Raw genomic sequence first — 14,919 nt, forward strand, 5'->3', positions numbered from 1 at the left:
CTCCCAGGTGGTGGAGGAAATGCCCACTACGAGTAATGGGGTACAGGAGGGGGTTCATGTAGAGCTAGGCTCCCAGGTAGTGGAGAAAATGCCCACTACGAGTAATGGGGTACAGGAGGGGGTTCATGTAGAGCTAGGCTCCCAGGTAGTGGAGAAAATGCCCACTACGAGTAATGGGGTACAGGAGGGGGTTCATGTAGAGCTAGGCTCCCAGGTAGTGGAGAAAATGCCCACTACGAGTAATGGGGTACAGGAGGGGGTTCATGTAGAGCTAGGCTCCCAGGTAGTGGAGAAAATGCCCACTACGAGTAATGGGGTACAGGAGGGGGTTCATGTAGAGCTAGGCTCCCAGGTAGTGGAGAAAATGCCCACTACGAGTAATGGGGTACAGGAGGGGGTTCATGTAGAGCTAGGCTCCCAGGTAGTGGAGAAAATGCCCACTACGAGTAATGGGGTACAGGAGGGGGTTCATGTAGAGCTAGGCTCCCAGGTAGTGGAGAAAATGCCCACTACGAGGGGCACAATGGGGTTCATGTAGAGCTAGGCTCCCAGGTAGTGGAGAAAATGCCCACTACGAGGTAGAAAATGCCCACTACGGTAATGGGGTTCATGTAGAGCTAGGCTCCCAGGTAGTGGAGAAAATGCCCACTACGAGTAATGGGGTACAGGAGGGGGTTCATGTAGAGCATGTAGGCTCCCAGGTAGTGGAGAAAATGCCCACTACATAATGGGGTAGAGCAAGGCTCCCAGGTAGTGGAGGAGATGCCCACTACGAGTAATGGGGTACAGGAGGGGGTTCATGTAGAGCTAGGCTCCCAGTTGGTGGAGGAGATTCCCACTACGAGTAATGGGGTTCAGGTGGGGCTAGTCTCCTAGGTAGTGGAGGAGATGCCTGGTACGAGTGATGGGGTGCAAGTGGGGAGTGTTGAAAATGTTAGAGGGGAGCCAGGGGTCTGTGGACTCAGTTGATGAAGATCAGGAGAAGGATATGGATATGGATATCTCTCCTGATACGATAGCAGCTGGTGAGGACTCAATTTACAATCTAGAGGAGGTAAATGGGTTTCTGGATCAGACTTTTGGGAAATCTGTGAAATTGTCAGATTTTTTTGATGTTGATAAGTTTGTGCGGTCAGCTGTGATGCTACAGAAGACGGTGGGGTTAGACCAGTTGAGTGAGAAGTGTTACTGCTGTCACAGCAGCAAAAGGTACTGGGAAACATGGTCAGGTTAAGAGAAAATTACAACAATGATGAAGATCATGCCTCATAGGGTGTTAATTTTTTATCTTTGTCTGGTTTCTCTGTGGTTTCTTCTGCTTTTCCTTTCTCTTTTCTACATGGAAGTACTAAGGGTCGGTTCTCTCAGTATTAATGGGGGGAGGGACAGGAATAAGAGGCCTTGGGCATTAGAAGTAATAAAACAGAAAAGGCTTAATGTAGTTTTTCTACAGGAGACACATAGTGATGAGGCTAATGAGGTTAACGGGTATGTGGTGTGAGGGTCAACATATACTCAGTCATGGTACTCAATTCAGTGCTGGGGTGGCAATTTTGTTTTCCTCAGGCTTAGGGGTGACTGTGGTATCTACAACAGAGATTGTCAAGGGTTGGGTTTTATTGGTCAAGGTGGATGTTGCGTTTTTTATTTTTTTTATGTTTATGCTCCTAATGAGGGTGCTCCTAATGAGGGTACAGAGTGTATTGTTGTTTTTGACAGGTTGTATGTATCTGACCACTACTGTGGTAGGGTTGGAAGGTTAGACAGGTTGTATGTATCTGATCACTACTGTGGTAGGGTTGGAAGGTTAGACAGGTTGTATGTATCTGATCACTTCTGTAGTAGGGTTGGAAGGTTAGACAGGTTGTATGTATCTGATCACTTCTGTAGTAGGGTTGGAAGGTGTGACATTACTCCTGTAGGTTTCTCTGACCACCATATTGTTACTGTTGATATTCACTTGTCCACGAAGGTCATCATCTTACTGGTATTTTAATGTTCAATTGTTACATGATGTCATGATGTTTTGTGAAAGGTTTTTGTTGTTTTGGGAAAAATGGAGGGTTACAAAAGGGAATTTTGAGTCCTTGAGACAATGGTGGGAGGTTGGGAAGGAACAAATACGATTATTTTGTCAAAGGTATACTGCTCTGTCACGTATTGAAGTTAAAGAGACAATCAGGGCCCTTGAACAGGACATCAAATCTATTGAATTGAAGCTGCTCACTCAGAATGACCCTGGATTAGTCATGAATTTACAGGACAAGAGAAATGTACTGAGGTCATTTCTACATGAAAGAGTAAAGGGTGCCTTGATTAGGTCTCGTTTCGCTTCCCTCAAGGATATGGATGCTCCTAGTGCTTTAAAAAAAAAACTAGGACAGTCGACATTGCAACAGATGGTCTGCCTTCTTCTCCCTGATGGGATGGTGACCACTGATGACAGTGGAATGCATCAACATGCCGTGGCCTTTATATAAGTCCCCCCTTATCTCAGCTCGCTGGTCACCATAGCATCACCCACCTGTAGCACACGCTCCAGCTGGTATATCTCTCTGTTCACCCCCAAAACCAATTCTTTCTTTGGCCGCCTCTCCTTCCAGTTCCCTGCTGCCAATGACTGGAACGAACTACAAAAATCTCTGAAACTGGAAACACTTATCTCCCTCGCTAGCTTTAAGCACCAGCTGTCAGAGCAGCTCACAGATTACTGCACCTGTACATTGCCCACCTATAATTTAGCCCAAACAACTACCTCTTTCCCTACTGTATTTAATTTATTTATTTATTTTGCTCCTTTGCACCCCATTATTTTTATTTCTGCTTTGCACATTCTTCCACTGCAAAACTACCATTCCAGTGTTTTACTTGCTTTATTGTCACGTTCTGACCTTTATTCCTTTGTTTTGTCTTTATTTAGTATGGTCAGGGCGTGAGTTGGGGTGGGCAGTCTATGTTAGTTTTTCTATATTTTCTATTTCTGGCCTGATATGGTTCTCAATCAAAGGCAGCTGTCTATCGTTGTCCCTCATTGAGAACCATAGTTAGGTAGCCTGTTTTCCTTTGTGTTTTGGGGGTGGGTATTTTCAGTCTTTGTGTGTTTGCACCAGATACAACTGTTTCGGTTTTCACTTTGTTGTTTTGTATTTTTGAAGTGTTCAGTTTCTTATTAAAAAGATGAACACTAACCACGCTGCGCTTTGGTCCTCTCCTTCTTCAACTGATGACAACCCTTACATATATTGTATTTACTTTGCCACCATGGCCTTTTTTTGCCTTTAACTTCCTTATCTCACCTCACTTGCTCACATCGTATATAGACTTGTTTCTACTGTATTATTGACTGTATGTTTGTTTTGCTCCATGTGTAACTCTGTGTCATATGTGTCGAACTGCTTTGCTTTATCTTGGCCAGGTCGCAATTGTAAATGAGAACTTGTTCTCAACTTGTCTAAAGGTGAAATAAAAGAATAAAACAAGACGGAGGATTGTGACTCTCTGTGTACTGAACAGTTGTTACACGGTCATCCTCAATTTGGACCTGAGCAGAGAGCTGCTTTGGACTCTGACATTACTCTGCAGGAGCTGTCCACAGTGGTTATGCAGCTCTCAACAGGCCGAGCCCCTGGTATCAATGGTTTACCATCTGATTTCTATAAGCACTTCTGGGGGTCTATTGGGGAGGGTTATTATGAAGTGCTGTGTGAATCTTTTCATGAGGGTTCTCTTCCTGTATCCTGTCAACGTGAGGGTTCTCTTCCTGTATCCTGTCAACGTGAGGGTTCTCTTCCTGTATCCTGTCAACGTGAGGGTTCTCTTCCTGTATCCTGTCAACGTGAAGGTTCTCTTCCTGTATCCTGTCAACGTGAGGGTTCTCTTCCTGTATCCTGTCAACGTGAGGGTTCTCTTCCTGTATCCTGTCAACGTGTCATCCTGTCAACGTGAGGGTTCTCTTCCTGTATCCTGTCAACGTGAGGGTTCTCTTCCTGTATCCTGTCAATGTGAGGGTTCTCTTCCTGTATCCTGTCAACGTGAGGGTTCTCTTCCTGTATCCTGTCAACGTGAGGGTTCTCTTCCTGTATCCTGTCAACGTGAAGGTTCTCTTCCTGTATCCTGTCAATGTGAGGGCTCTCTTCCTGTATCCTGTCAACGTGAGGGTTCTCTTCCTGTATCCTGTCAACGTGAGGGTTCTCTTCCTGTATCCTGTCAACGTGAGGGTTCTCTTCCTGTATCCTGTCAACGTGAGGGTTCTCTTCCTGTATCCTGTCAACGTGAGGGTTCTCTTCCTGTATCCTGTCAACGTGAGGGTTCTCTTCCTGTATCCTGTCAACGTGCGGTGCTTTAACTGTTGCCAAAAAAAGGGGGGTTTGGCTCGTAAAAAATTGGAGACCTGTTGTTTTGCTGTGCGCAGAATATAACATTGTTTCTAAATGTCTCTCAAACAGGTTGAAAGAGTATCTGGGATTGTTGGTCCACAAGGACCAGTCCTACTGTGTACCTGATCGCTCTATTGTTGAGAACTTGTTTCTGATAAGAGATGTTTTAGACATTTGTAAACTGTCTGATGTAAATGTGGGTTTACTTTCATTGGATCAGGAGAAGCTTTTGACCGTGTGGACCACCAGTACTTGTTTAAAACAATGAAAGCCTTTGGGTTTGGGGATGTTTTTTGTATTGGATGAATTTACTGTATGCTGGGGCCTCGTGTATGGTGAAGGTGGGGGGTAGTTTGAGTTGCCCCATCCCTGTCCAAAGGGGCATCAGGCAGGGATGCCCAATTTCAGGGCAGTTATATAGTCTGGCGATTGAACCAATGCTTTGTTTTTTAAGAGCGAAGCTTACTGGTTTCTCTGTGCCAGGTGTAATGAAGGGTCCCACGATTGCACTGTCTGCGTATGCAGATGACGTGACAGTTTTTATTACAGGGGGTAAAGGGGGCCTCCTCAGCGTCAATTGGGGAAAGAGTGAAGCGCTGTGGGCAGGTCAGCTTCAGATGGGGTCCGCTCCACGGTTACCAGGGGGGCTTCAGATGGGATCCGCTCCATGGTTACCAGGGGGGCTTCAGATTGGATCCGCTCCATGGTTACCAGGGGGGCTTCAGATGGGATCCGCTCCATGGTTACCAGGGAGGCTTCAGATGGGGTCCGCTCCACGGTTACCAGGGAGGCTTCAGATGGGGTCCGCTCCACGGTTACCAGGGGGGCTTCAGATGGGATCCGCTCCATGGTTACCAGGGGGGCTTCAGATGGGATCCGCTCCATGGTTACCAGGGGGCTTCAGATGGGATCCGCTCCATGGTTACCAGGGGGCTTCAGATGGGATCCGCTCCATGGTTACCAGGGGGCTTCAGATGGGATCCGCTCCACGGTTACCAGGGAGGCTTCAGATGGGGTCCGCTCCACGGTTACCAGGGAGGCTTCAGATGGGGTCCGCTCCACGGTTACCAGGAGGCTTCAGATGGGGTCCGCTCCACGGTTACCAGGGAGGCTTCAGATGGGATCCGCTCCATGGTTACCAGGGAGGCTTCAGATGGGGTCCGCTCCACGGTTACCAGGGAGGCTTCAGATGGGGTCCGCTCCACGGTTACCAGGGAGGCTTCAGATGGGGTCCACTCCACGGTTACCAGGGGGCTTCAGATGGGGTCCGCTCCATGGTTACCATGGTTACCAGGGGGGGGCTTCAGATGGGGTCCGCTCCACGGTTACCAGGGGGGCTTCAGATGGTGTCCGCTCCACGGTTACCAGGGGGGCTTCAGATGGGGTCCGCTCCATGGTTACCAGGGGGGCTTCAGTGGGGCAGAGATGGGAAAAATACTTTTTTTTCTTTTTCTAAACTACAATGTCTTTCAGAAAAAGAACTGGGAGGGTGTAGTGGAGAAAGTGTGTGCCAGACTGTCAAGGTGGAAATGGGTGCTGCCCCAGCTGTCTTATAGTGGAAGGGTACTGGTAGCTAATAATCTTGCTGCCTCTACCCTGTGGCACAGACTAATGATTTTGCAGCCACCAAAGGGTCTGATACAACAGCTTCAGAGGACCCATGTCAATTTCTTCTGGTCTGGACAACATTGGATTAAAGCTGCAGCCCTGTACCTGCCACTGCACGAGGGTGGGCAAGGCCTGGTGGACATTTCCTCTAGAATCATGGCTTTCCGGCTTCAAGCAGCCCAGAGACTGTTGTACAGTGACGGTTCTAGCAGCCCAGAGACTGTTGTACAGTGACGGTTCTAGCAGCCCAGAGACTGTTGTGCAGTGACGGCTCTAGCAGCCCAGAGACTATTGTACAGTGACGGCTCTAGCAGCCCAGAGACTGTTGTGCAGTGACGGTTCTAGCAGCCCAGAGACTGTTGTGCAGTGACGGTTCTAGCAGTCCAGAGACTATTGTACAGTGACGGCTCTAGCAGCCCAGAGACTGTTGTACAGTGACAGTTCTAGCTGGGTTGACACAGCCTACACATTGATGAGGAGGTGGCTGTTTGGGCTTAGACAAACACCTTCTCCTCTTAAAGCTGGAGGGGGGGTGATTTGCCTGGCCTGACTCCATTTTATGAGTCTGTTATGCAGGCTTGGAGTTCTTGTCAAGTCCCGTAAGGCCGGCAACCCACCAGGGATGTGGCTTTTTGAAGAGACTCTTTTTCACAACACTGCCATCCAGTCCCGTGTTCTGGGTTCAGCTAGCCTACGTTCATGCCTGTTAGGCGTGGGGTGTACTAAGCTGGGTCATCTGATGCGGAACAGAAATTGATCGTTGGAGGAGCTGGGAGAAAGAGCGGGGATCCGATCATCTCGCCTACTGAGGAAGGTCATCGCTGAGGTCTGTGACTCCTTGCTAATGCTTCATCTGCAGTATGTGACTGATACTTCCAAATCTGATCGGTGGAAGGAGGGTCTGGATTATGTTCCCTGCACTGATTGTTAGTGCTGCGATGGGGGCATTCGTGGAGGACGTGGGGATGCTGCTTTCCTTCGATACCCCAGAGCTGGGGGAGTTCAAGGAGGTGGGAATGAAGGCCATGTACAGAATATGTGTAAAGGTGTCCCATGCCTCTTCCCTGAAGGGGAAAAGGCTGTTGGCGATCATTATATAAACTGCCTATTGATAAGAGGACAGCTGACCTCCAATGGAGGATAATACATGGAGCTATAGCCACCAATATGTATCTGGTACACCTGGATCCTACTGTTGGGGAGGGGTGTCCATTCTGTGCTGAGTCTGAAACTCGGATACACTTGTTTTTACAGTGTCCCAGGTTGGTCTGGATGATTGACCTGATCACTAATTGGTTCTCAGCATTGGGAGAGGTTTTCTCTTCCCAAATGTATATATTTGGGCCAAAGTACAGGTTCAGTCAAGGTGTAGTTGTGTTGCTTAATTCTGTGTTAGGGGCAGCAAAATGAGTGATATGGAAGACCGAAAGAACAGTATTCAGGGACAGGGGTCTGTGGATGTGGTGGGAATGCTGGAGGGAATGTTGGCAGCAAGACTGAGGGTTGAGTTGGCCTACTATTTATCTGTTTATGAGTATATGGAGTATTCAGAGGCTGTTGTGTTTAGTCACTGTGGAGGAGTAATTGGAGTTGTGTTTTTAATTGATGTGTAACTATGGTTTTGCATGAGTATGTATCGTGTGGTGGGCTCCCAGACCCAATAAAGAATATTTTAACACATCAGAGAAATCTCTCTCTCTCTCTCTCTCTCTCTCTCTCTCTCTCTCTCTCTCTCTCTCTCTCTCTCTCTCTCTCTCTCTCTCTCTCTCTCTCTCTCTCTCTCTCTCTCTCTCTCTCTCTCTCTCTCTCTCTCTCTCTCTCTCTCTCTCTCTCTCTCTCTCTGATGTTCTCCCTAAAGGTATGTGGATGGTGGACATTAATATTTCACTAAACTGCATTCTGAGGTTATCAATAATAAAATGCTATATTCTTATAAATATTCTAAAAATAAAGCATGACTTTTTCCCCCGTTGAAGCATTAAAGTTTAATATGCAGCAAACCGCCAATCTCCCACACAAAATGAAGGCTGACCAAGGGGTCATACTTAGTGTGCTGTTGTGTGTGTGTGTTTCTTTGACACATCTTTCGCTCCCCTCTCACACTGGACACCAGTGTATGTCACAATAGTACAATAGAGAGAGGCTGTCTGACACTGAGTCAACTGGTTGGGATCACAACACTCAGTATGACCAACAGTTTCTGACACAGGACAAAGGCACTCTGTCATTAGAGACAGATGGGTTGGCAGACACACAGACAAGCACTCATACACATGCACCCATACACAATCGCACACACATATACACACACACTCACCGTGGTGAGATGTCGCAGCCCTGCTGCATGAAGGCCCCCAGTGAGAACCAGAGTGAATTGAAGATGCCAAACTCATTGGGTGGCTGGTCAGTGGGGCCTGGCTCAGTAGAGCCTTCCTCTGGCTCCTCTGCATGCCACTCATATGGACTGAAGCGACTCACCTGGGGACAGAGGAAAGGGGCTGGTTACAAGGTGTCCAGGCTTTTATTCTAGCCCAGCTCTACACAGCTGATTCAACTGATTGTGGTCACACACACACTCACCAGAAACAGCACCACACTGACCCCTATGTAAGCGAAGACGATGCACATCCAGATCTCGTAGGCCAGAGGGTCCAGGAAGGAGAACACTCCAGGTTTAGACTTCTGGGGCTTCTTGATCATGATGGAGATCCCCAAGGACATGAAGGGCTTCGAGAAGTCTATCACCTCCTCACGTACCAGGGTTATAGTCAGAGGGGCGACCGCTATCTCTGCTTTCTATAGGACGGGGGGAAGGGCGGGGGGAGGGGGGTAGAGAGAAGGAGAGTCAGGGACGGGAGAGAGGGGGAGAGATTGGGAGGGAGAGCGGGGGAAGGAGACAGAAAATCATTCATAAAGGCCAGACACAGGAAACCAGAATACAAATCAACCATCAAGGTCTGTCTTCCAATCCACAACATACACCAGGGAGAAAACTTCCCAATTTTAGTGCTGCAACAATTCACCTTGGATTCATATAATCAACAATACGGTACCTAATACATGCATTTTCCCCACAATAGAAGAAATAGTATGAGAGAATTAAGAAATAGACAAAGGGAACAATAGAGAGATGAAGAGAGAGAAACAGAGTGTGTGTCAGAGAGAGAGAGAGAGAGAGAGAAGGAGAGAAATATATATAGAGAGAGAAAGTGAGAGAGAGAGTGAGAGAGGGAAAAAGTAAGAGAGTGAGAGAGAGAGAGAGAGAGAGGGAGAGAGAGAGAGAGAAAGTTAGAGAGTGAGAGAGGGAGAAAGTAAGAGAGCGAGAGAGAGAGAGAGAGAGAGAGAGAGGGAGGGAGAAAGTAAGAGAGCGAGAGAGAGAGAGAGGGAGAAAGTAAGAGAGTGAAAGTAAGAGAGCGCGAGAGAGAGAGAGAGAGAGAGAGTGAGAAAGTAAGAGAGCTAGAGAGAGAGAGAGAGAGAGAGAGAGAGAGAGAGGGAGAAAGTAAGAGAGCGAGAGAGAGAGAGGGAGAAAGTAAGAGAGCGAAAGTAAGAGAGCGAAAGTAAGAGAGAGAGAGAGAGAGAGAGAGAGAGAGAGAGAGTGAGAAAGTAAGAGAGCTAGAGAGAGAGAGAGAGGGAAAGAGGATGAGGGACAGATAAATACATTATCTCCCCTCAGCTGGAACAGATCAATGATTGGACACGACTGGGAATGTTTAGAATTATTCAAAGCGAATGAATTCTGTGACTGGTAATGACTCATTCTGTAAAATGTGCTTACGGAGCGAGAACACACATTCATGTACAGTCACTGGAGTAGAACACACACACACAAACAAACACACACACACACACACACACACACACACACACACACACACACACACACACACACACACACACACACACACACACACACACACACACACACACACACACACACACACACACACACACACACACACACACAGTCAGAGAGAAGCCTGACTTTCGAAAATGTACAGAGTAGATTAGTCATCGACTGATTACAGTCACTATTCCAATGTGTCTACTGGCAGGCAGCTGGAGAAAATATGACTGAATCCTGGGAGGAATTAAGCACAGTGGACGAGAGAGAAAATCAAGCAGCAGTCTAGAGCTATTATTTAGATAGGGGTCAGAGACAAAGCCGGGACAGGGGTCAGGGGTTAGATGTTTCCAAAGTGAAAGCCAGCAAGGGTACAGTAGACACAATACTTTCAAGTTTCAAGTTTTAATGTCACATGCACAACTATTCAGTGAAATGCTTTTCTTGCCGCTCTAAACCCAACAATGTGGTAATCAATAACATTGTGATAAAAAAATTAACAAGGTAGAACAAAAAAACACGAGATATAAAAATAGGAAATAAGAAGAACAATAAAGTAAGTAATATTAGAGTTCATACAAGGACATCAGTCAACTGAATAAATGCATTAGGCCCTAAACTATGGATTTCACATGACTGGGAAGACAGATATGCATCTGTTGGTCACAGATAAAAAAAAGAAAGAAGTGGATCCTTAAAAAGAACCTTAAAAGAAAGAAGTGGATGAGAAAAGCAGTCAGTATCTGGTGTGACAACCATTTGCCTCATTCAGCACGGCATCTCTCCTTTGCATAGAGTGGATCAGGCTGTTGATTGTGACCTGTGGAATAAATGTCCCACTGCTCTTCAATGGCTGTGTGAAGTTGCTGGATATTGTCGGGAACTGGAACAGGCTGTCATACACATTCTTTCCGGAGCATTCCAAACATGCTCAATGGGTGACATGTCTGGTGATTATGCAGGCCAATGTAAGAACTTTGATATTTCCAGCTTCCAGGAATTGTGTTCAGATCCTTGCGAAATGGGGCCGTGCATTATCATACTGCACCATAAGGTGATGGCGGTGGATGAATGGCACGACAATGTGCCTCAGGATGTCTTCACTGTATCTCTATGCATTCAAATTACCATCGATAAAATGCAATTGTGTTTGTTGTACGTAGCTTATGTCTGTCCATACCATAACCCCAGCATGGGGCACTGTTCACAACGTTGACATCAGTAAACCGTTCGCCACATGATGCCATACGTCTTCCATCTGCCCGGTACAGTTGAAACCGGGATTCATCCATGAAAAGCACACTTCTCCAGCGTGCCACTGGCCATTGAAGGTGACCATTCCCCACTGAAGTCGGGTATGAGGCCGAACTGCAGTCAGGTCAACACCCTGGGGAAGAGCAATATGCAGATGAGCTTCCCTGAGATGCTTTCTGACACTTTGTGAAGACATTCTTCAGTTGTACAAATCCACAGTTTCATCAGCTGGTGGCTGGTCTCAGACGATCCTGCAGGTGAAGAAGCCGGATGTGGAGGTTCTGGGCTGGCGTGGTTACACGTGGTCTGCGGTTGTGACCACGGTTTGGACATTCTGCCAAATTCTCTAAAACAACGTTGGAGGAAGCTTATGATAGATACATTAACATTAATTTCTGCACATTTTACAGTGGCCTTTTACTGTCATCAGCACAAGGTGTGTAATGATCATGCTGTGAAATCAGCTCTTGATATGCCACATCTGTGGATTTATTATCTCCGTAAAGTAGAAATGCTCACTAACAGGGAATTAAACAAATTTGTGCACAACATTTGAGAGAAATAAGCTTTTTGTGTGTGTAAATCATTTCTGGGATCTTTTATTTCAGCTAATGAAACATGGGACCAACACTTTACATGTTACATGTATATTTTTGTTCCGTATATATACACAGGGTCAGTTCCAGTACCATATTTTCAATGCACCGGGATATTGGATAGATAGTTTACCACCCTTGGGTTAGATAACTATGTTAAATAATAACTAGTCTGAGAGGTCATGATCCCAGTTTGTGTTATTTAGGACAGTGTTTCTTTATCCTGGTCCTGGAGACCCAGAGTGCACATTATAGATTTTGGCCTAGCATTACAGACCTGATTCCACAAATGAAAGGTTTGATGATGAGTTGAATAGTGGAATCAGGTGTGTAGTGATTGGGTAAAAGCATAATGTATCCCTTTGGGTCCCCAGGACCAGGATTAGAAACACTGCTTTAGGCACATCTCCTGGATAATAGGGGTGCTGAGGGTGCTGCAGTCCCTGATGAATTCAAATGTAAAAAATAATAATAATACAATTTAAAAATGGGCTGAAATGTCTTGTCTGTCTAATTAAAAAGTACCATGACAGTATCTAACAATATAGATTAACTTTGTTTAATAGGATCGAACTATCCTCAGTAGAACTACATCAAACTCCAAGATAAGATGAAAGGAACTAAAAGTAACAATTTCCAAACATCACTCCTTCCCATCCTCCCTCCATCCTTACCCCATAGACCATTTCTCCCACCATCCATTCCTCCCTCCCTCCATCCCCATCCTCCCTCCATCCTTACTCCATAGACCATTTCTCCCACCATGCCATTCCTCCCTCCATCCTCCAAAGACCAGTCCCACCATGCCATTCCTCCCTCCATCCTTACCCCATAGACCAGTTCTCCCACCATGCCATTCCTCCCTCTCCATCCCCTTACCCCAAAGACCAGTTCTTCCACCATCCCATTCCTCCCTCCATCCTTACCCCATAGACCAGTTCTCCCACCATGCCATTCCTCCCTCCCTCCATCCCCTTCCTCTCTCCATCCTTACCTCATAGACCATGCCATTCTCCCTCCCTCCATCCCCTTCCTCTCTCCATCCTTACCCCATAGACCAGTTCTCCCACCATCCATTCCTCCCCCATCCCCTTCCTCTCTACATCCTTACCCCATAGACCAGTTCTCCCACCATGCCATTCCTCCCTCCCTCCATCCCCTTCCTCTCTCCATCCTTACCCCATAGACCAGTTCTCCCACCATCCATTCCTCCCTCCATCCCCTTCCTCTCTACATCCTTACCCCATAGACCAGTTCTCCCACCATGCCATTCCTCCCTCCCTCCATCCCCTTCCTCTCTCCATCCTTACCCCATAGACCAGTTCTCCCACCATGCCATTCCAGATCTTGGTCTCGGGGTCTCTGGCTCCGTACTTGCCGTCAGGGACGATGGCGATCTTGTACTTGATGCCGATGTGTTTGGCGATCTCTGAGGCCAAGTCCACGCAGTAGCCCTCGAACTGGTCATTCCCCTCAAACATCTCCCAGTTCTTCTTCAGCATCACATAAGGACCCTCCTACACCCACAAACACACCAATCAGAGACAGAGAGGGGGCGCTGGGAGGTCAAACTGACCAATCAACTCACATTGACCACTGACCAACAAATCAGGGACTTCTGGAGTGGGAGGAGCTTTTTGGAATGGCATGCAGCCAGAGCCACAGCCTCCACTGGATGACAGGATTGCATTGATGGAAACAGGAGAGACATTTTATGGCAACCAAAGAACATTTTAAAAGGCCACTGTGTGATGAGCAGTGTGTTGCAGTGGCTTGCAAAATTATTCAACACCTTGGCATTTTTCCTATTTTGTTGCCTGACAACCTGGAATTAAAATGGATTTTTAGGGGGTTTGTCTCATTTGATTAACACAACATGCCTACCACTTTGATGATGCTAAATATTTTTTATTGTGAAACAAACAAGAAATAAGAAAAAAACAGAAAACTTGAGCGTGCATAACTATTCAACCCCAAAAGTCAATACTTTCTAGAGCCACCTTTTACAGCAATTACAGCTGCAAGTCTCTTTGGGTATGTCTCTATAAGCTTGGCACATCTAGCCACTACATTTTTGCCCATTAATTATGGCAAAACTGCTCCAGCTACTTCAAGTTGGATGGGTTCTGCTGGGGTACAGCAATCTTTAAGTCATACCACAGATTCTCCATTGGATTGAGGTCTGGGCTTTGACTAGGCCATTCCAAAACATTTAAATGTTTCCCCTTAAACCACTTGAGTTTTGCTTTAGCAGTATGCTTAGGGTCATTGTCCTGCTGGAAGGTGAACCTCTGTCCCAGTCTCAAATCTCTGGAAGACTGAAACAGGTTTCCCTCAAGAATTTCCCTGTTTTTAGCGCCACCCATCATTCCTTCAATTCTGACCAGTTTCCCAGTCCCTGCTGGTGAAAAACATCCCCACAGCATGATTCTGGTGTCTTGGGGTGATGAGAAGTGTTGGGTTTGCGCCAGACATAGTGTTTTCCTTGATGGCCAAAAAGCGCAATTTTAGTCTCATCTGACCAGAGTACCTTCTTCCATATGTTTGGGGGGGTCTACCACATGCCTTTTGGCGAACACAAAACATGTTTGCAATGGCTTTTTTTCTGGCCACTCTTCTGTAAAGCCCAGCTCTGTGGAGTGTACAGCTTAAAGTGGTCCCATGGACTGATACTCCAATCTCTGCTGTGGAGCTTTGCAGCTCTTTCAGGATTATCTTCGGTCTCTTTGTTGCCTCTCTGATCAATACCCTCCTGCCTGGTCCGTGAGTTTTGGTGGGCATCCCTCTTTTGGCAGGTTTGTTGTGGTGCCATATTCCTTCCATTGTTTAATAATGGATTTAATTGGGCTCCGTTGGGTTGTTCAATGTATCTGATGTTTTTTTCTAACCCAACCCTGATCTGTACTTCTCCACAACTCTGTCCCTGACCTGTTTGTAGAGCTCTGTGGTCTTCATGGTGCCGCTTGCTTGATGGTGCCCCTTGCTTAGTGGTGTTGCAGACTCTGGGGCCTTTCAGAACAGGTGTATATATATGGAGATCATGTGACAAATTTATTTTGATAGAGGTTAGGTTATCCAGTTTAGCCTTCTGGCCTACTCTACGTGACAACACGTTTTCATTTATGATGTTAATTTACAAATGAAATGGATACATTTCAAGAGACTCCATCCCGGCTCACCATGTGACCTGCCAGAATAAAGCGCACGGGTAAATAGGTCACATTAAATGAAACATTAAATTATT

The 14,919-nt window shown here is 46.6% G+C and overlaps 1 protein-coding gene across 1 annotated transcript in view; it reads right to left on the reverse strand.

The window, feature by feature from the left end:
* Positions 1-14,919, reverse strand: part of LOC135553140 (glutamate receptor 4-like) — a 97,735-nt gene that overhangs the window by 23,599 nt on the left and 59,217 nt on the right. Inside the window, exons 9-11 of the mRNA XM_064985282.1 lie at positions 12,986-13,192; positions 8,565-8,780; positions 8,302-8,462 (exon numbers count right to left, since the gene is read on the reverse strand). Of these exons, the coding sequence (XP_064841354.1) occupies positions 8,302-8,462; positions 8,565-8,780; positions 12,986-13,192 (584 nt within the window). The remainder of the gene's footprint in view (positions 1-8,301; positions 8,463-8,564; positions 8,781-12,985; positions 13,193-14,919) is intronic.

Source organism: Oncorhynchus masou, chromosome 13 (genome assembly GCF_036934945.1).
Source record: "Oncorhynchus masou masou isolate Uvic2021 chromosome 13, UVic_Omas_1.1, whole genome shotgun sequence".
Lineage (NCBI taxonomy): Eukaryota > Metazoa > Chordata > Actinopteri > Salmoniformes > Salmonidae > Oncorhynchus > Oncorhynchus masou.